The sequence below is a fragment of the Pholis gunnellus genome, assembly GCF_910591455.1.
Source record: "Pholis gunnellus genome assembly, chromosome: 12".
Classification (NCBI taxonomy): domain Eukaryota; kingdom Metazoa; phylum Chordata; class Actinopteri; order Perciformes; family Pholidae; genus Pholis; species Pholis gunnellus.
The window spans coordinates 14,269,467-14,292,657 of record NC_136539.1 but is presented as its reverse complement, the minus strand read 5'-3'; the positions used below and the strand labels follow the sequence as shown (position 1 = coordinate 14,292,657).

At 45.3% G+C, this 23,191-nt stretch overlaps 1 protein-coding gene across 1 annotated transcript; it reads right to left on the bottom strand.

The window, feature by feature from the left end:
- Nucleotides 1-1,879: 1,879 nt before the first annotated feature.
- Nucleotides 1,880-23,175, bottom strand: LOC306704402 (activin receptor type-1-like). The gene is made up of 12 exons (XM_079170748.1): nt 22,895-23,175; nt 12,564-12,637; nt 11,822-12,076; nt 11,238-11,510; nt 10,778-11,044; nt 9,337-9,542; nt 6,943-7,042; nt 6,113-6,259; nt 5,553-5,828; nt 4,039-4,236; nt 3,088-3,218; nt 1,880-2,940 (listed from the first exon to the last, which is right to left on the bottom strand). Exons 2-12 carry the CDS (start codon nt 12,628-12,630, stop codon nt 2,806-2,808), a joined length of 2,055 nt encoding a protein of 684 aa, XP_079026874.1. The 5' UTR covers nt 12,631-12,637; nt 22,895-23,175; the 3' UTR covers nt 1,880-2,805.
- Between the last annotated feature and the right edge of the window lie 16 nt (nt 23,176-23,191).

The following is a 23,191-nucleotide window of genomic DNA, read 5'->3' as shown; positions in this document are numbered from 1 at the left end:
ACCACATAATCACATCTGTACACATAAACAAAATCACAAGGGTAACGTGATTGTTTTGGGAATGTTCACTGACTATTCTCCAACTTCATGTGTACATAGTCCACAGTGGGTCTATATTGACCGTATAAACCGCTGTGTGGGGGCCCTGGGCCGAAGAAAGTTGCTAAAGAAACCAGCCCTAGATACCACTGCTAACATCCTGCCCAACCAAGCAAAGAGTAAACACCGTCAGGTAATCTGCTGTACATTAAGCTCAGTGCAAATGTTAGCTCAACTCACCTGCAGGCAATAAGTTATTTACTGCAGGCCATATGTGACCAAGATGTGTGTCCCTGCTGCTTGGGCACCATCCATAGCAACAGCAGGTGCCAATGTCACCAAGGAGAGTGGATGAGTGGACTGAGTTTACAAGAGCAAAACCACAAGCACAAAATGTACCTATTTTCTATGTATTCACAGCAAAGTCTAGGCAGTCTACTGTAAATAGTAAGACATATATAGCTGTATTGTGGGTTCTGCAAAGACCACTAATACGGTAACCTCTGCTCTGAATGTGCTACTTGTGATTGTGGAAAGGCTTTTAAAAGGTTAGCCATACAAATAAAAGTGTTTGCAGGCAGTCATAAACAGATTACGACTTCTACCTCTCAGCTGTAAGTACATAGAAGTACGCAGCATGGACGCAAACCTAGTACAGAACCTCAGGGGAATAAGATTGGATTTTGAAACTGGTTGAGTCAAACCTCCGTGGTTTGTTGGGGCAGGGTGGTTCAAATGACAATGAATATGAAGACAGTCTGCGTAGGTTTGACAGCTGTTGATACATGCAGGCAGGGGGGTCTCAGCTCAGCTTGACATCCACCGTTAGCGTTTCTATCGGGGCCCATAACTCCTCTGGCATATTAATCAGTCTGAAAACCATCAGGGGCCCAGTTTCTGTTTGTCATTTGCCAAGATATCGGCTGTGCACGCAGTTTCACTTTACAGCTGGCAAGGGAAGTGCCAGGGCTTTTGACCTTTTCCAATGAATATAAATTAATTTGTTGCATCATCAGTGCAGACGTCAAGCTTTTTTGCAGTAAAGTAGATTGATATGTAGAAATAACCAAGATTAGCGAATCATTTCAGGGTAAACTAAAATGTCTACATATAATAACAAAAATAGAGGCACAGGAATATGGAAGTTGGGTTTTAGCTGGGATGGTTAAATGACTAACTATATACTGTGCGCATAGTTTCCTATTGAATTAAAGATGGAATTACTGGAATAAAGATCCTGAATGATTAAGAGGTTTACTTTTAGTCACAACTGTAATACTAGTCTAAACAGGAAGCACCAAATTAAAATGAGCTGATAAATTAAAAATGTTCTAACACAGTAGTAACACAAAGTGTAACAAGAGTCAAAGCCATACTAACAACTCAGTAAGGCTGTAACCTTCGCTAATTAGCACTAAACACAAACTACAGCTATGGATGATGAGAAAGTCATTAACTTTGCTGGTATTTTGTCATGAATCACAGTATTGGACAAATTAAAAGTTAGACTTGATGAAGGCGCTAGATGAAACCTAAAGGAGATCACTGAAGTCATAACAATTACTCTTGAGCGGGACCTGAATGCACGGGCCAAATTTCATGACTATAGTGGATGAGACATTTCACTTTAAAACCAATAATGTAAACCTAATGGGGGAGCGAGAGGAAAAATTATGGTCACCAAAGTCAATAAGATCCATCCTCGGGGGACCATGAATGTTGGTGCAATTCATCTTCATTCGTGCGATAGTTGTTGATGTATTTCAATCAGGACCGAAGTGACGAAATGTTAAAAATAAATCTACAAGATACAGCACCAAGACAAATGAGACAAATAAAACACTTTTTTCTATTTAATTAATATAAATCACTAATTAATATAAAATGTTAAAGAAATAAAAAAAAAAAAAAGGCTGAAGTTTGACTTCATTTACTTGACAATGCACGCATTAAGACAGTATACAGGATTTACAGGCTTACTTACAGGCCTCCGGAGGACTAGAGTTCAGTATCTAGCAGGTATTTTATTTGTTCCTTTAGCATTTTGTCTCTGTAAAGCTGAAGAAATAAAACAGGTACAGGTAATTCTATGCAAAAAACCCATGACGATATACAAAAAGGTTTGCAACAGAGTACCTTTAGTTGGACGATATCTCAGGAAAAGAACAGTGCCATCGATGCAGCTGTAATCCCAGGACACTTTTTCTGACAGTATTGTAAACAGAGGTGCACACAAAGTAAAACATAACACTGCTCGCTGCGATTGCCGTTTAAGAAAGTATGCAGATTAAATTGGCAAGTTGATTTCTTTTCCAAATGAATCCACCGTAATACAAATGAACGATGCAGTACAATTAAAGAGATATGGTGAAATTGCTAATATGTTCAGAAATGTTTCAATCTAAAAAAAAAAAAACGTGTCCAACAAAATCTGCGGTTCTAACAAAAGCGAGTCTAATCAAATGCCCAGGTAACAGTTTCTTCCTTGAATAACATTGCAAACAGTCCAGCTCCTATGTCATAAGTTTAATATATATTTTCCTATTTCCGTGACCATTGGCAGTCTCAGAAATGCCCGGTAAGCCATCTTTGGATGCCAAAATGTTTCCCGCCAAGTGTTTTAAAATAAATATAGGTTTGTGCCACTATAAGGGCACTGAACCAATCAAGTCTCTTGTCTCGTGAGATTTCTCTAGGATGGTCCGCCCTCTGGGTGTCTTCAAAAAGGCCTTTAAGTATGTCTGCCTCTTCTTCTCCAAGGCAGACTCAAATGTCTGTTTTGATTTTGTCCAGAGAGTTGTCAATCTTTGTGAGAGTCTTTTTGATGCGCAGCGCTGTTAATCTGGCCGAGGGATTCTGGTACCAGCACTCCTTCATGAGTTTAGCTATGGAGGTCAAAGTCTGAAAACAAATAAAGAGAAATCAATCAATCGGTGTGTCCAGTGTCAACATTAGAATATCGCTGAAACGCTCTTATATCTGGTATATCAAAAGCATGCAGACTTGAACTATATACTGTATCGTAATAACTATATAAATATCACTCACAGGGTCTGAAAACCATCTGTTTGGGATGTTGGGCCTCTGCTGATCCACACACACAACCTTCTTCATATCCTCAAAACTGGGATCACTGGGGACCACGTCGTGAAAAGGTGGCTTGTAGTCTTCTACAATGCCTGCGAGGAGAGCAGTGCATGCAGCAATTCACTTTCAAGAACACTCAAACACTTGAAACAAAGTGTAATAAAGTTACACTGACAAAACGGCTGACACATAAAACACACTTTTTTTTTTTTTTGCTCTTAACTTGCTCTCAAGTGCAGTCGTGGGACAGAATAGAGACATGAGGTTCCTGTGTCGAGGGTAAATCAATATCTTAAGTGTTGCTGAGAGCACACTTCCGACTGTAAAGCGATAAACCTGTTTGACTGGGGATGAAGGAAGTAGGTTTTATTTCACATAAGAGGTCTCTGGCTTCTCCACAGACCACAGACTGTAGATGTTGTCGTGTGTATCAAAGCCAGATATTTCCATAATTCCAAGCAGAAATGACCACGCATGGGGAAATCTGATGGCTTTTATTACAGATTCACAATTTTAGAGGAGGTGTGGAGTACTCGTGTATGGGATTTGCGTGTGAATGGATATGGAGGTATATGGGCATGTATATGGAGGTACATGATTAATGGGGTGCCAGGTTTGGGCTCTTGTCGCTGCCTTTAAGTTAAGCGACGAATGTCATTTTTTCTATTTTTTTTCTATTTTAATTAATTAATTCTCCGGTTTTGTTTATTATTTTCATGGTTATTTGTCATCTTTCTTTTTTGTTTTCGTTTGTGTTTTCTACAAACAATCTACCACTTTTTTTTCTTTTTTTAAAGTGACAATATGCTGCTTGTAGGTAATGCAGATGTGTTGGAAACGAGGAAGATAGTTGACAACAACAAGATAAGGTGTGACTGCACCATCACCATGTTGTGTAAAACGTTCACTGACCATTGCTGACGGTCCTCCTGGCGATCTCCCACAGGACGAGGCCCAGGGCCCAGATGTCCACTCTCTTGTAGGACTCGAAACAGTCCATCTGGATGGAGTCATCAAGCACCTCGGGGGCCATGTAGCGCTTTGTGCCCACTTTGGGGTTGTTCCCCACATCCAACTCGTTGGTGTCTTGAAAATGCATGACGGCCAGACCTAGCACGCAAACACAGAACACATATGAAGTTCCCCTCCAGATATGAGACGTATGGAAAATATCCGTTTGAATGTGAAAACAGCCTTCCGGTGTTTTTCCAGTGGTAGGGGACTTAAAAGCGTCCAGTCTCTGACAACTATAATGAAACAAAACACTACACTCACTCTATCGACTGATGCTGAAACACTACTTGTTTTTCGGAAACAGCCCTGTTGCCACAGGATGTAATTCAGCAAAAAAACAACTCGCTTGGGAGAGAACAACTGCTGCCATGTTTGTCGGAACAGCGAAATGCGTCATCCGGAGCAGAATTTGTTACATCGAGCATGTAAACATGCCGAATCCGTCGCAAGGTTATGGCTTGTACCTGAATTTGTTGTTATCCGAGCACCTGCAAATGGAACATTGATGTATTAGATAAAGTGGTCAGAGTTCCTCTAAATGTGTTTTTGATTAAGGTGGTACATTTAAGCGGTGGGTGTTCTGCCTCAATTAACAACAAATATGGCTAAGCGGATAGATGCGAGTAGGGGGTTATTATTGCAGATGCATCTCTTATGCAAATACCAATAAACCACAACTTTCAATCTTCAAAACAACCTTCAGTAGTTTTCCATCAACCCTCGTCTTTTCCGCTCATCTGAGCCGGGTCGCGGCGGCAGCAGCAGGCTTAGTCGGGCATTCCAGACGTCCCTCTCCCCAGCGGCGTTTTCAAACGCTTCCTGGTGAACCCCGGAGCGTGCCCGGGCCAGATGAGATGTATAATCTCTCCAGCGGGTTCTCAGTCTAATCCGGGGGCCTCTTACCAGTTGGGACGTGCCCAGAAATCTCTCAAGGAAGGCGTCCAGGAAGCATCATGATCAGAGGCCTGAACCACCTCAGCTGGTGAGAAGCGTCTCTATTCAGAGTTCCTTCGGGGTGTCTGGGGCTCCTCACCCTCTCTCTAAGTTTGAGCCCAACTACCCGACTACCATAACCCAAAGCTCATGACGATAGGAGAGGGTCCGGCTGTAGATGGACTGCGAAATCGAGAGCTTCCTCTTACAACGCCTGTATCACTGAACCGCCTGTCCATCTCACAGCCCATTTTACCCTCACTAGTGAACAAGACACGGAGATACTTGAATTCCCTCGCTTGGGGCATTGACACACTCCCAAGCTAGTGGGCGCAATCCACCGATTTCCAGCAGAGAACCATGGCCTCAACCTCAGAGGCACAGACTCCCAAAAGTGTAACTGTTATAACTATTTGATTAAACAGCGTAGGGAAATGTTTACAGCGGATTTATGATACAGATCGGTGAGCAATTCTCACCAAGGTCAGCAATGCAGCACTGTCCGTTCTTTTGAACCAATATATTTTTGCTCTTGAGGTCTCGGTGGGCAATTGCCGGTTTGCCCTGAGTGCCGAAGATCTCAACGTGGAGGTGTGCCAGGCCGCTTGCGATGGAGAGCGCCATGCGGAGGCAGCTGGAGGCATCGAGGGTGCTGAGTTGAAGGTAGTCGTACAAGGAGCCCATCTCATGGAAGTGTGTGATCAGCCACAACTGAGTGCTGGAGTTCCTCGAGGTCATGTCTGAAGCTATGAAGCCTAAAATGTAGTGAAATATATCAATGCAATTAATAAAGAAAACTCTGATCAATACACGCATCATTGTATGAAGCCAATGGGACATGTATTTTTTTTAAACAAGAGCTAGATATGTAAAAAAAAAAAGACATATAATTGATAATAAATATTTCAAGCTCTAGAGTCTTTTTGATTTTTAGTCATATATTAAACCCTGCCATAATTAATCAAATTATGCTAGCTTTAATTAGCATAGAGTATTCTCACAGCTTGCTGAGCCCGTATACATGAAACATGGTACGCACCCAGGATGTTCTCGTGTCTCAGCAGCACAGTGTTGTAGATCTCAGTCTCTCTGAACCAGGACTTCTCGTCTCTGGAGGAGAAGATTTTGACGGCGACACTCTCTCCCTGCCACTGACCCCTCCACACTTCACCGTAACGGCCCTTACCTGCCGAGCAAAAACATGGGAGAAATGAGCAAACACAGAAATGGACTCGTAAAAAATGAAAAAAAAAAAAATAGCATTGCTTGATATTTTTGTCTCTCTTATGTATAAAGGTTGCTCTTAGTGCTAGAATTAACATTATTTACTCTGAAGCTACTCAGCCTATTTTAGCTCATCGTCTCTCTGTTTCCAGCAACAAATAAACTGAGATACGGTTCACTGTATGCTGGCTGAACAGTTCCAAATTGTAGATAAAGCTTCTGAGTCGATGATAAAGAAAGTCACAAAGAATTCTGCCACAGACCACGATGTTGAAGTTGTACAAAATGGAAAGCAAGTATTTAAATTACTTTCATCAGTATCATGTAGCTATTCAATGAGTAAATAGTTTAACATGTTCACAATAACAACATTGTAAGCAGGTAACATTGTGGTGTCTGTGTAAATATCAGCTTATGTTGCTGCCTCCTAGTGGACAAAAATCCAAATAGTGTAGTCGAGAAAAATGCTTCCAACTCTTCAAGGGAGAATTTATAACTCTGGTAAGTTATCATAGCAACAATGATTTGCTCCTCTGTCAATACACGTGAGGTAAACAATGCTACATTAGTACTGTATCTCGTATATATGCCCTTACACATCCTGTAGGAGGCAGAGTTTTCTGAGCCTTTAACGTGGGCGCTTACCTACACACTCATTGAGTGTGATTTGTCGTGCAACAGTTCTCTGAACGAGGAACGGGAGTCCTGAGCCACTTCCTGAAGTGCAGGAATGATCCAGAAGATCCTGGCAAAGAGAAAAACAGAAAGTAGAGGTTTTGTAAATGTACATGTATGTGTTATATTTGCATGTGAGCTAGTTGAATGAAAACTTTCCCAAAAGAATCCTGCGGCTCGAGCATAAAAAAAAAAAAAAAAAAAGATGAAATACGGAGCATCTGGGACTCAGATGGAGACCAATACAACAGGCAGCCTTTGATGTGGTACCCACATGGGATGGTAAGCAGCGTGGGTATCACGATATTGTGTGCGTCTGTGCTGGAGGTGCAGAGTACCCCCTGCTGAGTAAACAACAGAAGTGCCACCCCCTCCCTGAAGACTGGTGTGGGCGCTGGAGATTTTTCTCTAACCAAGGGCCAGACTCCAAAACAGGTGCAATGCTGCTACGCCTTTCTTTTTTTCTTTTTTTTTTTTTATCTCAGCTAAAACACTATGCAGTATCCCGGTGCGGACACAGGAGGGCAGTGTGCCGCAACAGAGCGGGCATCTGCTGGAGCAAAACAAACAAACGGCTAAACTGGGGAGGGGAAGATGAGGAGTGAAAACAACAAAGAAGAGTGATGCCTCAGATAAACAGATGCATAATGCAAGAGCTGCCTGGGAGACAATTTGGAATCACAACACAGGACCGCAAGAGGCAGGGGCCATAAAATGAAGGATGAGTTGCTCTGCAGAGAGTTTAAATCCCTCTCTTTGGTACAGGAGGATTGATTTTAGGAGGGTATGTTTGGGCCAGGCCGCTAAGCGGCAGAATGCAATCAGAACGAGGCAATATCATCATAATCAGACGACTTTTGGGCAGCAGCCTCCAGAGGGACCAGCACATGTGTTTCAGTCTGATATGCTTTTCACAGCCACACCACTGTTCCTAATATCCTTTCTCAGGGTGCTGCCAAGCACTTTTTTTTATTATGCCGCATTCTGCGACTCCTTATTTGGGCTTTCCATTGCCAAGTGCACTGACGGACTTTGGATATAGCTTGAAAGAAAGCCAAAAATCAGCTATTTCTTTCTCTGACACATATATATATACTCATGAATGATCATACTTTCACAGTAAGGCGTGTTATTTACAAGTCTCGTTATTGAAGATAAATGGGACAATCTGGGCTTTGGAGAGTTTAAACGTGCTTAGAAAAAGAGATACCGTCTTCAATGACAGCTACAAGTGTGTACAGAAATGCCGTCAATTGAAAAAAGGATAGTAATGTATGTCCATTTAAAAACGTATGCTTTGGTGAGGATACAGAATGACAAAATGGACGGTAACCGTCGTGCATTTTGTTGGGGCGCAAGCTAGACAGAGTTTCAGCTGAACTTGATTACACAGTGCGTAAGCCAGTGAATGTGCTGGGTTGTCTTTCAGACTGAACGCTAACCACAGGACTCCACCTAAACTCTGGATCAGTTTAGTGGGCCTCAGAACATAAACCACTCGGCAGAGAACTTACAATCCACAGTTGAGTGGACAGAAAATAAACAGTGAAAGACATCCCTCTAACAGACTGGAACAATGAAAAGATTCAAAACAAGTTTCAGAACACATCATTTCAGAGGGGCTTTTCCATCTCTGTTGTTGGTACACATTGGCACAATGAAGACTCTCTCTGTAATCCAAGTGTACAGAAATGAGCCCCCCCCCCCCCCCCCCCCCCCCACCACCACCCAAACCACCACCACCCAAAGTTCAAAAACAAAATTTGATCGCTCGAGAAATGATACTGTACAACAACTTTATCTCAATTATTATGGTTTTCTGGTGCTGTCAAATGTTGGCTTACATTGGTTAAGAATTCATGGTTTCAATTTTGATCAGCTGACAAATGTAAGAAAATCCATGTTATATCTGTTAAAATAATTATAATGCATATGGTTAATAGTTATACACAATGGGCCTTCCTCTACTTTTTTTTGGTGATCCTGATCCAAGTGATTTTATATAATCCTTTACCAACCTTGAAATTGTATTCATTTTCTTTCATAATACAGCTGTGCTTACAGTGCACATTTCAGATACATCAAGATAGTAAAGCCAACACAATTTAATTTATGCATATATTCGTTTCCTTCCTAAGTGCCTTTAATGATACTGGCTGTTTCACTAATTCTATTACTCAGTAAACAGAGACACCTCACAGATTTATTTACTAATTCAAACTCCTGTATGGCAGCTAGCACAGAGAGGAATAAGTGGGTTAAAATAAAAGACTGGGATTTAATTTGACATACTAGTCAATTAAAATATGCCTCGAGCAGCTCCAATACTATTCTTTTGAGCTTAGGCGGTAGAATCCTACTCACCGCCAGGGTGCTGTCCCCCACGTTGGATGCTATGAGGCCATCGATAGTTCCATATTCTGCATCTCGGGACGTCAGCCTCTCCATCTGGTTGTTGTGGATGCGTCTGAACACCAGGATAGCGACAGCAGAGAGGACGATGAGGATGATGATGGGCGCCACGATGACGATAGCCAGTGTGGTCACACTGTAGCTGGATAGCTCATCGGCTGTGAGGGGAGAGAAAACGTTCACCGGGGGTGAGATTTCTTCAGACTCATTTTGGACATTTTTTTAAGAGCGCAAAATAAAGCTTGATTTCTAAGCTTGGATTCGGCTTGCTTCTGTCAGAAGACTGAGTGCTCAAGTCGACAACAGACGGAGGCGTCCACTGGAACTGAGCAGCGAGACAAGAACAAATCACAGGTTCTGGATCTTCTGGATAAACCAGTTCGGGGTGGGGGTGCACATGCCACACGAGCATTCATTCATTCACACACACACACACACACACACACACACACACACACACACACACACACAGAGAGTGGATCTCATTGAGTCAGCAGAGGTCTGGCCTGAGGAACTGACCACCATTCACACTTTCCAAACATTCCAGAAGGGAAAGACGGCTCAGCTCTGCCAGACAATGATCCCCTCTTCTCAACCCAAATAATGAACCGTTTCTCCCAAATACACAGAACTAGCAACACATTGTAGGAACTCACTAGCCTTGAACCAAGCACATGGGCAGGGTTGCATTTAGCTTAAATATATATATTTGCGGCAATGTAATACCAAGAGTGGGGAGAGTTGTAACATAAGGCATTGTGTGAATCGTTCTGATGTGGTAAACTACACCCAGTTAGGTTCAGTCAAAAATAATATTTCCAATTTGAAAGTTTTTATCTGAAGTATAATCCCCAAATATATAACCAAAAAGACAGCTGGGGTATTGTAGGTATGAATATGAATCTGCCGTAGAGAGAATAGTAAAGGGGACAAAAACAAAAAGTGCAACAGCAGCTCTGTTGCCTCTCCTTCGCTCCCAGGTGGGTTTACCCGCTGGGCTCTTGTCAGCCCGCTCTGACAGCCTCTGAGAGGACACAGGGGAAGTGGACGGTGACTAAACAATATTCAAAACCTCCATTTGGTTGCTCACCGTCTCCCCCGTTTCATACGGTGCCAGGAGTGTGACCACACAGAGGTGTAACTTGGGGCCAAGAGCAAACACCCAAAACAGCCGTGGCAGACAATTTCACAACCGGTGACGTAGCCCTCTCAGTAGGGAACGAATGTGTTAGTTATTACTGTCAAAACAGTAATAACTAACGTGGTCGATCCCATTCTGAATCGATAAAATCTACGCAGCACTTTGAAACTCTGAAACGGGTGTTAGCAATTTCCTTAGTACACAGGTCAATGCTGAAATCAGCAGATGGAGCTCTTGAGTATCGTAGTGTACCTTTGACAGGTAGCTCCACGGTGATGTTCAGGTTACACAGGTGCCCGTGGCAGCACTCCACGGTCTGGTCTCTGGAAGGTGGGGTCTTGCAGGTCAATGTGCTCTGCTCATAAACCTTGAAGCAGCCTTTCTGGTACACCCGGGAGCCGGCGCTGACCGTCAGGGATGAGAAACACTGGTGGCCCTTGCAGCGTTTCTCCTTGTCACATGAGCTGCCCTCGCATACACAGTCATGCTCCTCTTTGACCAGGGGCTTCACTTCCTCCTCTGCAAGACGACATAGCCGATTAATAATGACACTTTCGACAAAATAAATCATTAAAGCTATATTCCTGCGTTACTATATATATATATATCTAAATTCAAGTAGAGTTTGTCATAAAATGAAATTGTTGTGGGCGACATAAGGTCTATGGTGAACGGCAGCCAAGAGAAATGTGTACAATGTGCACAAAGTCACCTCTCCCTGGAGTTTGCACGGTGACGTTCATGTTACACAGATGGCCCTGGCAGCACTTGACGACATGGGCCGGTGAGGGGGGCATGGCGCAGGTGACTCTGCCCTCCTCGTCGTCCCTCAGGCAGCCCTTCTGTTGGACGGCCACCCCGTCAATCATCTTCAGAGAGGAGAAACACTGCTGGCCCGCACAGCGCTGGTCTCGCTCGCACACACCGCCCTCGCACATACACTCCTGGTCCCTGAGGACCGGTCTGCCAGCAGACAGTTCTAGATCTGATAAGAGGAAATAAAGATACGGGGGGGGGGGGGGGGGGGGGGGGAACCCATTACAGCAATACTATTAGCAGACCATTAAATTAAACAGCATTCACTCAGATCACAAAACATGAAAATGGATCTCTGCTGGCTGGCTTGAAGCGGCCAGTCAAGTAGATTTATATGTATGACTTTTGACAAATAATTAATGACAATTTCGTCGTATTTGAAAAAGACTTAGCCACTTGCTTCCATGCATTGATTATGAAAATCCTACAGATGCTCAAGCAGGATATTTTTAACACTGTGTTATGATGCAAACACCTCACCTTTCACCGGTAACTGCAAGGAGACGTTCACGTTGCACAAATCCCCAAAGCAGCACTCGACCACCAGCTCAGGAGTCGGCGGGCTTTCGCATCGCGACGGCCCTTCCTCATTACCCACAATGCAGCCCTTCTCAAGGGCCGACGTCCCGTTCAGCACGGAGAGGGAGGTGAAGCACTGCTGGGCGAAACACCGGCCCCCACTGCTGCAGGACCCCCCGTCACACACACATACAGAGTGTCTGGAACTGACATCACCTTTAAAAGAAAAAAAAAAACAATCATGTAACTGAAATTAGACAGAGCTGCTGCAAAGGTGGGACTTTAATCTGTAATATGTTTTGTGACATAAGATGATCAGTGCTTATCCTTTGCATGTATCTATTGTCAGTACGCGGACATTTGTGAATCTGCGCCTTAAAAAAAAAAAGCTCCTCTTTCTACTGCATTCTATCGCCACTGCAGGTTTTTAAAATAACACTGCGAGACAGCAGATGAAAGGGTGACAGACTGGGGAGGGGCGGGTGAAGGGGGGAAAAAAAGTGATTTTTTTTGGGTCTCTGCATGTAAAAGACTTGAGGGCGATAGAGAAAGACACAGAGGCTGAAAGATTGTGCGCATGTTTAACCAGAGTAAAAGAGAATAAGAGAACTGAGACATTCAGCACAGACACACACACACACACACACCCTTCAAGCTACTACATGTACTTGGGACAAGCTGTGTTTTGAGACAAGACACTTACCTTCCAGGCTTGAACAGGGAAGGACCAGGGCGATCAAAACCAAAAGAAACATGCCCCTCACCGCCATTGTAGAGCTAGATGAATAAAAAAAAAAAGAAGAAGAGAGAAACACAAAAATGAGGTTGTATTCAGAGCAAATTCTGGCAATTTTTATACTGAATACCTTTTGGTATTTTTTTGTAAAAACATATTTCAGGATACCATTAAGCGAGACAGACAGACAGACAGACGACCACGAGAGAAAGACAGAAGACCACGAGAGAGAGAGAGACAGAAGACCACGAGAGAGAGAGAGACAGAAGACCACGAGAGAGAGAGAGACAGAAGACCACGAGAGAGAGAGACAGAAGACCATGAGAGAGAGAGACAGAAGACCACGAGAGAGAGAGAGACAGAAGACCACGAGAAAGAGAGAGAGACAGAAGACCACGAGAGAGAGAGACAGAAGACCATGAGAGAGAGAGACAGAAGACCACGAGAAAGAGAGACAGAAGACCACGAGAGAGAGAGAGAAAGAGAGAGAGAGACAGAAGACCACGAGAGAGAGAGAGAGAAGACCACGAGAGAGAGAGAGAGAGAGACAGCAGACCACGAGAAAGAGAGAGAGAGACAGAAGACCAGTGAGAGAGAGAGAGACAGATACCGACAGGAATTTACTGTCGACCAAAGAGTAATAGAAAAAGCAATTTTACAGAGGGAGACCTTTTCTTGTTTTTAGAAAAAGAGTCAACACCAAGTTTAAAATGTTCAAGTAAAGTGGGTCTCAAGCCTTCCTGTTGTCCTGGCAACAAGGCATTGAGTGGCAAGCAATGGGGAGACTGGTGCTCTCTTATTGGCTGCCTCGACACGTGCGTGTGTGTGTGCGTGCGTGGTGATGTGTGTGCGTGTGTGTTGGAGGGACAAGCTGCTTGGCAGTGAGGGTAGAGAGGAGCAGACAGACGAGAGAGGAGGAGGAGGAGGACGACGAGGAGAGTGTGGGTGCCCAAATACTATCATTTAGAGTATCATCCTTCAATATTTAATGTGTCTCTAGAAGCGTCCACGTTGGCTGTGCGGTTATGTTTGTTTGTTTCATCCAGTGACACATATTTTTAACAGACCACCAGTTTTACCCCCCCCCTCCCCTCCGCTACCCATTTCATAAAGACGATATGTGAGTTCTCGTCGTAGCCTGCAGCGTGCCCCCGTTTATGCCATACTAAGCACCGGGGCCGTTATCCTGGAAGCATGTGTTTGCGCGCCTGAATGCATCTGTGCCACTGATAAATACCCCCCTTACCTCTATCCCCTCCCAAGCCTTTGTGCCCGTCTCCCAGACATAAATGATTAAGCGCATAATGTTAGCATTAGCCCAACGGTGGCGTCTGTACGGGCCCGCTCGCACACAGACCACATGCTGCTCCTTTAATCGGAGCACAAAACAGAAGCTGCCACACAGAGATAATCGGGAGCTCTGTCTGCTCCCTTTGGAACCAGGGGAGAGGGGAGCAGCAATGGGGGGGGGGGCAGGGAATGGGCAGGAGGGCATGAGGAGGTCTAGCCAGGGGGCAACTGGGGGACAGTGGGTCAGAGAAGGGCAGAGAGCGGAGCCAGTGTGGGAGAGACGTGCGGGCTGCAACAGGGAGGTAGGAAGTGGGACAAGGAGCCGGAGGTGTCTGGAGTCAGAGCCCCAGGGGGACAGCAGGAAGAAGGGCACCATGCTGGTGTGTGTGTGTGTGGGGGGGGGGGGCAGGATAAAGAGATAAGCAGAGGGGTAAAAGACAATAGTCTGGAGCACATGCTAGAGCCGAGGGGGAAAAAAGGAGATTCTGTCTAATCTCGATATTGACTCGTATAGCACTCGAAAAAGAGCACGATACCCCGACTCACGTTGCCGACGGATCAATAACTCACCTCAATTAACTAAGTAGAGCCCCGTCATGGGGCTCCATTTATGGCTTCAATGAGTGTAGGTAAATGATTTGCAGCTGTTTTTGTTCATATTTACTGCTGAATGAGCCTCGACGGGGCACTGAAGTTATCTCCGTCTCAATTTTATCTCTCCGCGAGGACACTTCGTCTTAAAACAAGCCACCACAAGCAGCGAGACACACGCCGACGACCAAAGCCGCTCGGTGGTCCCATTAATGTGCCGTCATCTATTCTACAAAGCAAATAGTTCAGTCTGCGCTGCAAAAACCTGGAGGGCCTTTTTTTTTGCCGGACCACACGTCCACTATACTGTCTGTTTCACACAGTCTATTTTGAATAAGTACGGGGAACACAAACTACTCCACGTGTATCCACACGTGAGGCAAAGCTAGCTGCTAAACATTATAATCAAGCCGGCTAGCAGCTTCGCTTGATGAATACACACCCAGGACTAGTGTATTCTAGAACGGGGAGAGGCAGGGCGAGCATCTGCACAACCGATTGCGATCCGAGCAGACAACTTTATGGCGCTGTGTGTGTGTGTGTGCGTCTCTCTCTATCCCTGCATATTGAATTCTCTGGCAGTGTTCGGCACTGTGTGTTCACAGAGCTGACATCCTGCCAAGGATGTGCTCCCCCCCCTACCCCCCAAACTATCTGTCTCAACCCCCTTCTTTCCTTTTACTCCCTCGTCCTATATCCTCTGATGTGGTGGTGTAATAGGAAACCAGCATAAATAACACATGGTAATTATATTTTCCCGGGTTTACTGAATGACTCTTACTACAGTACGCAGAGTGACATTTTATAGAAGCTTGGAAAGGTGGCCAAATTACACCCAACTGTGATTGTTTTACAATGCATTGCATTATGATGCTTAGTCGCTGTCTGTGAAGAGTCAGGCAGTTTACATATTGGTATCCCAAGTGTATCGAGCTCATGTAGTGGTAGAACGTAAATAAAGTACAGTGCATGAGTATATAGTGAATGTAAACATGTGATTATATTTTTAATGTGGTGCACTGTTGAGGATTTAACTAACCATCTCAACCAAGCTACCTACACATGAAGTCATCAGAGATAATAACACAATAACATGTATAGGTATAATTAAATGTATGAATGCACGTTTGTCAGGGGTCCCTCTGCACAAACACTACTTTAGATTGTGAGTGGATAATCCTTCTGTTCCTTCACTTTCAATTCTGAATGCAGTCGCTTTTAACGTCCACTATGAATTCACACCTTACATGAGTAAATAATCCGAACGCTTCTCCCCACCGCAGGTATTTGGTGTGATGCTATCAATGGCTCTGAAATGCGTAAGCACGGACCACGCCATTGGAAATACAGAGACCACATTTAGCCCGACACAAGGTAGTCAAAGTGTGTACAACCCGGAGAGAAATAGGCGAGATAGACTCGGCCCTGTGAAAAGTACGCGAGGGTCAACTCCCACCGAGTGCTGCTGGAGGGGACTTGAAAGTGATCCCACTTTTGACGCCATGTTTCCTTCCCAGACTCTTTCCAGTGAACCCACTCCAGAGGGCCATCTTGATAAGCACTTCTCTGAGATGTTGAGCAGACTTTCAAGTGATTAGATGGAGATGATTAAACATGCAAAACTCAAATATCGTGCGATTGGTATACTACCGCGTTTTGGCAGTTACGATTTAAATGTATTGTATTGGCATTCGTTGTTTCTAGGTGACATTTTGTGAATGACAAAACATGACTTTGTCTGATGGGCACGGTGCATCGCTGAGGATGAGGGGGGAGGAGGAGGAGGAGGCCGGAAGCCCTGCAGGAGCTGCTGAGTCATCGCGCTGGCACAAGAGAGGGGAGACGAGAGGCGGGATCTGCGTCTGAGCAGGCAGGCTGGCACAGTTACCGCGGCGCAAATAGCCGGGGCACCGAGGAGGAAGCTGCACGGAGAAAAAATAAACTGCGGGGCGGTCGAGGGGGAGGAAGCGGGCAGAAGACTGGGGCAATGCGGAGCCGGCACCGCCCCCCCCCCCCCCGACTCAGACAAGCCAAAAAGTCAGCATGCCATCAGAGACACACAGATGGTTTGGCTCCTAGGTGGACGTGGGTGTAACACAGACCTGAGGGCGAAAGTTGTCCTCTCTGCAGCAGCCCACATTCATATTCATATTCACACTACAGCTCAGCGAAGCAACACATTCAACCTCAGCACATTCTCTGCCTACAGTCAAATACAGCACTTGGGGTGACTCAAACTAAAAGTTAAAAGAATACACAACCTGAACTTTTTAGTAGGTTATGAGGGAGTACACACACACACACACACACACACACACACACAAAAGATCTGTGTTGGATTAAACAAAAAACATTGAGTATTAGGGCGACCACCCAACAACATTTGCCTTCCAAAAGCCAAGGACGACCTCACAACGTGCTGACACTTTACATGAAGCACAGCGATAATGGTGAACCACTTTAGGACAGATTCGACGGGCCTGGCCGTCTTGTGGATAGCTTGTGGTGTAGCTAGCTGTTGGCTGAAGGCCCCTACACACTGTGTGACATTGGCAATCTTGCAGCTCCATTACATGTCACACTGTGCAAGATGGATTCAATAAAATCTCGTATCAAATCCGTGTCAGGCTGTACAATATCAAAATTTTGAGTGTGCGATGAATGCCTGATGAAATGTAGGACCAGGGGAAGACCGGTCATGAAGTTAAATCACCTGTTTGCTACAGCGGCCACATTGAAAGAATTTGGTCCTTTGTGAAAGCGGGTGATGAAGGACCAATGCTTTACTGTCGACGTTAGTCGGGCTCAGCCCAGAGCGTAGGCGTGTTTAGGCCAAGCGACCAATAGACAACCAGATGGTCGTCGACTTCCCACGACAGGCAGATCATCATAGCAGCAGGATCAGCAAATAGGACGGATATTTTTGCTTGATAATGTGAAATATTCTCTGACAAATAAACATCAAGTGACTCACAAACTGTTCACAACTTGGCTTTAGTAAGAGCGCAAAACACAAGCAAAACTTTGCTTTGTGGAACCAAAAGCGGCCCCAACGCCGCAGCTATAAACACTGATGTATATTTAGGAGATGATAACGAACCGAACACAGGTATTGTACTGGCAGCAGTGTTGAAACGGAGCTCAATGCGGCGCCGTGACCTTGTCTGGTGTAACTGTGAAACAGGCTGACCCCTTTCTTGATATCCTGTGTCGTGCACTTAGGCTGCGCGCGTGAAAGCCGTGTGCTTCTGCTGGGTACGAAAGCGAAGCTCAATAACCTTTTGGAAACACACCTCGCCCGGTCCAAGGGCCCTCGTCAAATGTGGAGACGAAATCCGCGGTGCCCCATCGGGGTCGACGCCGGGCTTCATCTCTCGGGGCCCCTACAGTATCTCAGCAGCTGCCTCCTTTCACAGTGTGAGGAATGTAATCAAATGCAAATGCCCCCCTGCGTATGTTCAACCCTCACTCACACATTCATTGCGGTTGGCAACGGCATAGCGGGTTTTTTTGTTCCTTGGATACAGTGTAACACACACACACACACACACACACACACACACACACACACAGCGTATTCGGCCTAGATCAGATGTAATCAGAGACAATAGCTGCCTTTTCTTCCTGCTGTGCTCCCACCCTACCTAAGCTCTGTGTTTTCACAAGACGTCACAGGCACACAGAACCGAAACTAAAGCAACACTTCTACCCAGTAAGTAATAGCAGGGGTTTTTTTTTTTGGGGGGGGGGGGGGGGGGGGTTCTGCAAGGTTTTATTATGGTTTCAAAAAGGGTTGAAATCTCGTGAGACTCAACTTGAGAAGATTTTACAGCACTGTGAAGACACCGTTAACAAGTCATCTAACGCAACGGTCACCATAGCAATTAAGACCTTTATCACACAGCCATCAAAACATGTGAAACAAGCCAATTCAAACAGCATCTTTATGGCTCCCGGCTATGTTTGCCGACCGAGGAATGCACAAACACTCTCCCTCCAAAACGACCCGTCTCGCAAAGTTCACTGCCCCCGGGGCAATACCACTCTCAAAAGACACCTTGATTTGTATCAGCGCGCACCCTTTTTAAAACACATTTTCCCTTCTCGTGAAACAAGAGAATCAGCCAAACGGACCAAAAGCGCCGTGTGCACAGCGAGACGAAGCTCAGGGAATATTTACTCTCGATTGATTTCTGCACCGCGCCCGGCAGAGACGGCGCTGCGGGAGTCAGAGGGGGGCTATCGTGATCTCCCCGGCCGTGTGACCCACAAAACATCCACCGAACCAATGATCACTGATCGCTGATAATCACTCGGCAAACAGCTTGAGAGAAAACAATGAACGTGCAGCGCTACGCTCCGTAGCCATTACACCCTGCTGCCAATGGAGCCTTTATGGCCGGGAGTTTCCTGGCCTTTCCGGAGAGGAGAGACTTCTAAAGGAAGAAGACCGGTAGTAAACACGGGAAGTGAAGACGTGGAGGGTTCTTGAGTGAAGGGCGGGGCCCACGAGTCAACTTCAGCGCTCAGCAATTGTCTCTGGATTGAATTGTGATGATTTGATAATATGGAGGTCAATTAGTCAAGGCTAACTTTGATCAAAATGGAATTTGTCTAATGCGGCCCAAGCATTGAGTTTGACAAAATTGTATTATTTTACAAGTGCTTGACCAAACCAATCAGATTCATTCTTTCAGAGAAATCTGATAATCTTTGTGTCATTTAATAAGCTAAAATAATTAGGTTCAGCTCCGAAAATGTGAATTTAAACTCTAAAGTACCGAATCTATCAAGTGATTAAATTATTGTTGGTGCATTTGCCAAATATATATTATAAGTGTCACATACATCACAAGAAGCATAAAAGATATATGATGTTGTGGTAGGATTTCCGCTATAATGCGCTGCCCTACTTGCTTGTCAAAACCAAATGAATAACTAAAAGCTAACAAATTCCCCATTCGGCTCATCGTGGGGAATGGACCGGACGGATTCAAGCAAGCGCCGTCCATGTGTTGCTGAAGCGCTTCCATTATAAACAGAGCTACTTCAGTTTTTGACCCCTCGTGACCCGAGAGATGAAACGGATTATTTTCCAAGTCGTAGACAAAGTGCCCCCACGCCAAATAAGAGTCCATGCCTCGGACGAGGGAATGTGATTAGAGAGAGAGAGAGAGAGAGAGAGAGGCAGGAACTGAAACAAAGCCATAACTTTTAACAGCTGAGCGATAAGACTAGAGCACTGAGGCAAATGAAGGGCTCATAAAGTGTGTATTGCAGACTGTCTCCAGTGCAGTCTGGGCTTAGTGTGGAGAGAGAGGGAGGAGAGGAGCCATGTGTGCATCGGTGGAGACAGTAGTGTCTCGTATCCCTTTTTAGCCATCTCCACTGGTCCTCGTCCAACATTGGAACACTGAAGGAGAGAAATCAATAAGTCTGTGAGGAGCCACCACAAGAACAGAGCGAGATTCCTAAAACAGCAAACGGTAACACGACTAAAAATCTGGCAAATACACGGGCGGTCTTTTATCTTTCTATTCCCCCCCCCCCTCCCCCCTCTCTAACTTCCCATGTCATGCTGAGACTGCATTGCCCGCAGGTCCCAGACAAGCTCCTCTCATCGTGATATGTTTGGGCTACATAAAGCTGACGATTATTAAAAAAAGGCTCAAGGATTTTTTATTTTTTTTTGCGACTAAAAATAACACTGCAGACAGAGGGGCCCCTTTCTGAAAAGCCGGACACGAGCACAGAGCAGAGGCAAATGCAACCCACATGCTGCGTTTCTCTGCAGCCTGCTGCCTTGTCTGATGCCAGGTTTGTTGCTTGTCAAACTTTCTAGTAAATCAGCATACACACACACACACACACTGATGCACGCGCACACACACGCACACACACACACAGGATATATATGGCCAAAACTGTAGCAAGATAGCTAAAAAGGTTGCTGCAATGAGCTGTAGACTTCAAGCCAAATTCTGCCCCCTTTCTATCCTCCAGCCACCGCCTCCGACCCGCGCACACACACGCACACACACACACCTTCCTCCCTGACTCCAGAGACACCTACATGGAGGAGCTATGAGACTCTTGCTCAGACTTGAAGCCGTCTATCTTGGTCTCATAACTGCAGTTCTCTTGTTAATGACAGACTGTGTAACCTGATTCCCCACACACACACAAACAAACACACCACTCTCTCTGGGGTTTTTTTGGGGGGCGCTAGCGCTTCCCTCTGCCTCCACTTGCATATTGTACCAAACCCAAACTGCAAGCTGCTTCTGACAGCCAAATTACTGTGCACAGAAAAACGCTCGCTATCAGAGGTGCAGAGGACAAGATATCTGCAGCCCGAGAATTGGGGAGTCCTAATTGGGGATAAAAAGCATGAATGAGGCATGTGTAGGAGAACGTTCAGATGGATAGCTAAAACATCACTTCTGATAGAGTCTGTGAACCAATGATTACTTTCCCTTGTAGTACTCTGAGTAGTATGTTTTGATAATCCTTTAGCGTATACTTATTATTATTACTATTGGCAGTAAGATTGCGTAACGACATAAATACCGCTCAGCATCTTGGTAAATCAGACACACTTAAGGCCTCTTTAAAACAAATGCGAGGAAAATAATTATTCAACATTCCAAAGACCCTCCAAACCGGTCCCATTGTTGGGAATGCATTGTTAGTCTCAGGGAGACAGATAACCTCCAACTGGTGGAGGAATAAGTTACCACAGATAGGCGGTTTGGAACAATGACACTGGCCCAAGGCCAAACAAAAACATTGTTGTAGACCGAGAGACGCTGAGGAGGAGCGGACCAATCACAATGGCGGGGTGAGCGACCACAATCAGGCCGGTTTGCCCGTTACCTCGGCTGAGCAGGACGGGGTGGCCAAACCCCCCACACACACACACCCAGAGTCGAACCATATCTCAGACCACTATCAGCCAGACTCCCAAAAGGCGCCCACATGGAGGCGCCCACATGGAGGCCCCCCCCGACTTCAGTGACTGGTCAGCTGTGGGGTTACACACTCCAGATCCTCAAGCAACCAGTCAAACCCCACCGCCTTCCAACCAGAACAGATCATCTCCTCTGGGATTCCTCTAATCCGGACCGAGGAGACTTCACCGACAACATTACATGTATTGCATGTTGCTTTGAGTGGCTAATCCATATAGATTAAACAAGGTGCCACGCATGCACATTAAAGTGTGGTGAACTGAATGGTTGAGGTGCGCGTCGGCAGAAGTGCATCACACGGTTAACGAGAGCTTTGGCCGTGCTGTGTTCGATCCCCTCCAGGCTAAGCTGCACAAAAACAACAACAACAACAACAACAAAAGCAAATGCACATTCAAGTGCTCCCCAGACATTTGGGCCACTAGTGAAGAGAGACCTGATTAGTATGTGGGAATGTGATTTCGTAGAGAGTTGATTCGGAAGGAAGAACACTTGAGTGCGAGACGTTCCCTTTCACACATCTTTTAATCGGCACAATTATCCCCTGAATGTTTTGCAGCTAGCTTTAACACCTCTGGTAATGAAGTTGGCACCCCTCTCATCAGCAGGTCTGCCGGCTTTACATTTAATTGCCAGCTTGCAATCTTATCACACACCATTTCCTGTTTGGGTCTGATTGTTCCTCAGCGAGGGGGGAGAACGTCAAACAAATATTTGTGTAGGAACCTATATTGGAGATGTATCCTAAATGTCCCTTCATTGCCAGCTAGTTATAAATGAAACCACAGAGCATTGTAAGTGTGTGTGTGTGTGTGTGTGTGTGTGTGTGTGTGTGTGTGTGTGTGTGTGTGTGTGTGTGTGTGTGTGTGTGTGTGTGTGTGTGTGTGTGTTGGGCTCTCCCACCTCCCCCAGGACTGCGATTGTGATGTTAAAGTGCTCAGCATGGGATGATGAGACACACGATCAAGCAGTGAACGACCCTCCCAAAAGACTTGTTTGCATGACAATAAAAACAAACAACAACCTCTTAACAAAGTCACGACTAGTTGCAAAGTTGCTAGCTTGCACGTGACGTAGATATTACAGGTCGCAATGCTAGACTCGAGACGTTTATTGTCACACGTTTAGCTCATCACCATTGACCCAAAAAAAACACATCTCGTTTACGCGTAAAAGGAAAATAGGCTTTGCTGCGTGGAGACTGCTACCCCTCTGCTAAACCACACAGCCGATACATTGTAACGTTATAACATGCAGGCATCTGTTCACACAACACAAGGAGCTTACATATAGTGCTATATGTGGCTGCAATTGCAAAACAGGCCAAGATTTTTTTACGAGGAAAAGGTTAGAGGGATCAGCAAACTTCTCCACGTCAGTGGAAATGTCTATGAGGCTTTATGCACAGTTAGATTTCAGCCAGGCCTCCGTGATGATCAAACTTACCTTGGTGGGGTCGCTTCTTTTTCTTCAAAGTGCTTTATGAGAGCTCGGTAAACTGGCGCAGGTCGAACTTACTCTGCCATCTCCCGAGGATTCACCGACAATACCCGATTTGTTTTCCCAAAGTCTGAAGCGCAGCAGAGCCTACATGACGCCAGCGTTAACGTCCCTCGTTTTTGCTCGGTGCAAGAAAAAAACAATTCACGCGATATTCAGAAGAGAGGAGACATACAGACACTTTTTTTTTTTAAACGGTATGCCCCCCTTTTCAAACACACCGGCACTGTCTGGGGCTTCACG